This window comes from Salvia hispanica, unplaced genomic scaffold, assembly GCF_023119035.1.
Source record: "Salvia hispanica cultivar TCC Black 2014 unplaced genomic scaffold, UniMelb_Shisp_WGS_1.0 HiC_scaffold_1416, whole genome shotgun sequence".
NCBI lineage: Eukaryota > Viridiplantae > Streptophyta > Magnoliopsida > Lamiales > Lamiaceae > Salvia > Salvia hispanica.
The window spans coordinates 219-5,000 of NW_025951712.1; the positions used below are offsets into that span (position 1 = coordinate 219).

The following is a 4,782-nucleotide window of genomic DNA, read 5'->3' on the forward strand; positions in this document are numbered from 1 at the left end:
CTCTCGATGAAGTCGGCCGCCTCAAGGAATATGCCGACATGCGCCAAGTGGAAGCTTATATTCAACTCCAAAAGGATATAATTGAAGAGTTGTGGGCACGGAGGACTGCACGCCGATAGTTTTTTTCTTTATTATGTAATTTTTTTTTATCTATGTACCTTTTTTTTAATGCAATTAAGGAATTTTCCCGTATATGTCTCGTAAATTTAATTCCGTAATTTAATCGTAATTTTAATTCCGTAAATGTAGTATATTTTGAATTATTTTTATTGCGGTTGGCCTTGGCGCTAAATCTGATGTGGCAGGTGGATTTTTTAGTACTACTGACGTGGCAGGGAGAGAGAGTGGTTGGCCGGCTGGCCTATTTGCATTGGAGATGTTATAATGGAGTATATATACAATTGAAACACAATGAAATACCTATAAAATCCCTAGGCAGCGCCGCCCTCAGCTGCAGCTCCAGTCATGGCGATGGCTTCCTCTCAGTTGCTCTACTCCTTCGCATCTACTCTACAAAAGCCTTCCCTCTTCACCGTCACCTGCCGCTCGACTTCCACCGAGAATGGTGCGTCTGCTTTCTCTGTTTGTTTACCTTGGGAAAATTCATCCAATTAATTCATTTTCGGTGATTTTTAGGCCTAGTATCGGTGGAGCGCCCGTGGAAGGTGGCAGACGCCAGGCTCGTGCTCGAGGACGGCTCCGTCTGGCCGGCGAAGTCATTTGGCGCCTCTGGAACCCAAGTTGGTGAAGTCGTTTTCAATACATCCCTAACTGGGTAAACTTTTTTGTTTTCTTCTTCTCAATTTGTCAATTCAAATTCTTCAATTTTCAATCCTGTTGTTAACTGGTTAGAAATGTGTAGGGTTTCAACAATTGCTACTGTTTTTAGTGGATTGGAATGTATGTATCTTCAATTTGGGGGGTTTTTGAGCTGAAAAAAGGTGGGGGTTTAACAGGATTTGGGGTTTATGCTGAGAGGGAATTGTTTTCTGTGTTTATTATGTGGCAGGTACCAGGAGATCCTTACAGATCCTAGCTATGCTGGGCAATTTGTGCTGATGACTAACCCGCATATTGGAAATACTGGTGTTAATTTTGGTAGGGGGATTGGTTGTTTATGTATTTGGAGATGTTGTTGTTTGAAATTTGAAAGGGGATTTGATTTGGCGTGTTTTTTTTCGTTGTTAGATGATGAAGAGTCAAGGCAATGCTTCCTAGCAGGACTGGTTATCCGAAGTTTAAGCATTAGGTAGTCCCTTTAGGCACTCGGACTAAGGCCATGCTTCGTTTTCTTTCTGTTTTCTTACTGCTTGGTATGTTGCAGCACCTCGAACTGGCGATGCAAGGAAACACTCGGAGAATATTTGGCTTCTAGGAACATTATGGGGATTTGTATGTTGTAATTTAATATCTCAATCTTGGTTTGAGAAGAACAGGGATTTAGTGCTGATTTACTTGATTTTCTTGCTGCAGATGATGTTGACACTCGTGCTATCACCCGTAGATTGAGGCAAGATGGCAGCCTTATCGGTGTGTTGAGCACAGAAGAATCTAAAACAGAGGATGAACTGCTTAACATGTCTCGGACTTGGAATATAGTCGGTGAGTCTCCTCTAGCTAAGAACTGTTAAACTGGTGTTTTTCGTTGCTATGAAAATAGTTCACACAGTTGGCTTACTTTACAGGAGTGGATTTGATAAGCGGTGTCTCATGTCAAGCTCCTTATGAATGGGTTGACAAAACTGGCTCGCAATGGGAATTCAATTCCGATGGAAGAAACAAAGAGACGTTTCATGTTTGTATCGCTAACCATGTTACTCAAGAGATGAATGCTTGCATATTTGTAACACACTATCCTCATCTCTCTGTTTCTTGCTGTTTATTCTTGGGTGAAGGTTGTTGCATATGATTTTGGCATCAAAAGTAATATACTCCGACGTCTGGCATCCTACGGCTGTAAAATCACAGTGGTTCCTTCAACATGGCCAGCATCCGAGACCCTAAAGATGAACCCAGATGGTGTATTTCTCAGCAATGGTCCAGGAGACCCCTCAGCAGTTCCTTACGCTGTCGAAACTGTCAAGGAAATAATCGGGAAAGTTCCCGTTTTTGGCATCTGTATGGGGCATCAGTTACTTGGTCAAGCACTAGGAGGTAAAACCTTCAAGATGAAGTTCGGTCACCATGGAGGAAATCACCCTGTCAGGAATATTCGAAATGGCCGTGTTGAGATCAGTGCTCAGGTTTGTTTCTTTACTTGATTTCTTTGTTAGTTCTCTCTTGTTCTCGCACTGAATTATTGCGTCTTCTGCAGAATCACAACTACGCTGTTGATCCAGAATCGCTTCCTGAAGGAGTCGAGGTTACTCATGTCAATCTGAACGATGGCAGCTGTGCGGGGCTTGCGTTTCCTCAGCAGAAGGTCATGTCGCTACAGTATCATCCGGAAGCTTCCCCTGGACCTCATGATTCGGATCCTGGTAACTTTCTCAATCCTTTTCTAATCTTACCATAAATTTGGAAACACCACCCATTTGCCTGCATATAAGTTTAGAAATCAGCCCCATTCCCGGTTTCATTGAGCACCATTGCATCCTCCATTAGTTTTGTTGTGCTCTACAACGAAGATTGTGATGGGAGATATGTCGAACTGCTCTTTCTTAGCTCGATTATCGGGCCTCACAACACACTACATAGTAGTACTTGCCTTGATTTGAAAATGAGGAATTCTAATATGAACTTTTCTGTCACAGTATTTGGCGAATTTGTTCGTCTCATGAAGCAAGAAAAGGCGAGAGCCTGACAAAATTAGGCGTCGTTATCTTTACGTCTCATGAAGCAAGAAAAGGCGAGAGCGTGACAAAATTAGGCATCATTATCTTTTTCTGCTGTTGAGAAGCTGCAATGTACCTTATGGGGATGAGGAAGAAAACATATTTTGTTCAATTTCAAATGAAGAGACCTATTGAAAATATTTTATGTATGTTGATTTTTGTTGTTTTTTATAGAATGATCTATAATTTTGGGTGGACAATTTTGGCCATAACACGATAGCATGAAACAGAGATACAAAATGAATGTATTATTCTTGGGTCTTATTATGTTTGCATTTTTATTGTGTCGGTAATGTGTTCATGTCGTGTGTGGGCAGTGACGAAACTACATGGGGCGCGGGGGCTTGGCCAGCCCCAGACCCAGACTCCCCATTACATGGCCGTCTTCCGCCCAGTCTCCGCCCCAAGAGACAACGAATCCCGCCGCCTGATTTTCTAAATTGAAAGTAGAATTAGCAAGGAGAACACAAGACTTGGGCGGCGAAGTGAAGATGAGACCGAGAGAAGTATGTAAAAGAGGAATTTTGAAGAAAAAGAAATGGCGAGGCCCATGGGAAAGAAGACGAACAGGGCAGTGCAAAAGATCTGTTTTTCTTTTTTTTTTGGATACATCAAGTGCATTGGAAGAAGGAAAATATTTGACCCGTCAAATGGTAGAAAAATTAGTGATAAATTATATTTAACGTATTTTGATACTCCATTTTATTGAGCAAAATCAAGGGAGCAATTAATTTATTTTATTCTCCCTAACATATATGTAGTCCAATACTCCATCATATAAAATCCTTTATCATAATTTAATTCCACCCTTAATATTTAAACTCAAATCATCACAAACTATTTAATGACTCCAAATAATGAAAACAAGCTTAGTTCCAAACATTCTTAAATTTACTAAGATAAAGAGTATTTGTGAATTGATAGTGCATATAAAATTGATAGTTTTTTACTACAATTCGCCTAAGACAATTACTCCTTATGCAGTAAAGGCGTTTCATTTTGAGCAATCATTTTGAAAAAAATATACTTCTTTCGTCCTCAATAAAGTTGAGTCGTATTCTTTTTATAGATGTCACAACTAAGTTGAATCATTTCCTTTTTTAACAAAAAATTAAAACATCTAATCATTCTTATTTTATTCCATCATTTACTTTACTCTCTTTATGTTTCCTATTTTATTCATCTCTCATACTTTTCAACACATTTCTTAATCTCTGTACCCAAAAGTTGTCTCAACTTAGTTGGGACGAAGAGAGTAATAAATAGTTATAATGAAGAGAGAGTAAAGTAAGAGAGAGAGAATAATATAAAAATAATCTTCCCTATATTATTTTCTCTGTTATTTTACTTTTTTTTATTTTAATTATTTATTATCATTTTTCCAAAATAAATACTGAAAATTAAATGCATCTACTGCAGATAGACGGAGGGAGTATGAAATTAAATACTACTATTGTTATAATTTAAAATTTTTTCAGCCCCGGCTTATTGAAATTTCTGGTTCCGTCACTGTGTGTGGGTTGTGTTCTTGTTTGAATGAAGCGAGTCGTGTTTCTGTCAAAGGTTTTTCTTATCATGTCCTATTCTGTTTGAACTGAGTAGGACTTGTCATTGTATCGGCAAGATAACGATCTCATACGCACTGATAAACACGTGATTTGCATGTTTTTAAGGCCTAGACTTGGCTTGTTTTAAATGTCAATCTTGCAAATTATGTTCTTAAATTGCATATATTATATATTTTGGTATTTTGATGTGTTTGTTGATAAATGATAGAAAAAGGTGCAAAAAAGGTGTCAAGGTTCAGCAGTCTCTGTTCGAGCCCATCTGCCAACGAGTTTGAAGTTCAATCAGTGCTTAATACATACCATTCTCTTCGTCTTCCAAATAGCTTCGCGTGGGTACCTTGAACATCTAAATTGGAGTTCTGTGGAGAAAGTTATGGCCA

At 38.9% G+C, this 4,782-nt stretch overlaps 1 protein-coding gene across 1 annotated transcript; it reads left to right on the top strand.

Moving 5' to 3' along the window:
- Positions 1-425: 425 nt before the first annotated feature.
- LOC125198399 (carbamoyl-phosphate synthase small chain, chloroplastic-like) lies at positions 426-3,098 on the top strand. The gene is made up of 10 exons (XM_048096752.1): positions 426-565; positions 637-775; positions 1,010-1,098; positions 1,189-1,249; positions 1,325-1,392; positions 1,474-1,602; positions 1,686-1,795; positions 1,896-2,243; positions 2,315-2,480; positions 2,754-3,098. The coding sequence occupies exons 1-10, from the start codon at positions 466-468 to the stop codon at positions 2,801-2,803; spliced, it is 1,260 nt and encodes a 419-aa protein (XP_047952709.1). The 5' UTR covers positions 426-465; the 3' UTR covers positions 2,804-3,098.
- Positions 3,099-4,782: the final 1,684 nt, after the last annotated feature.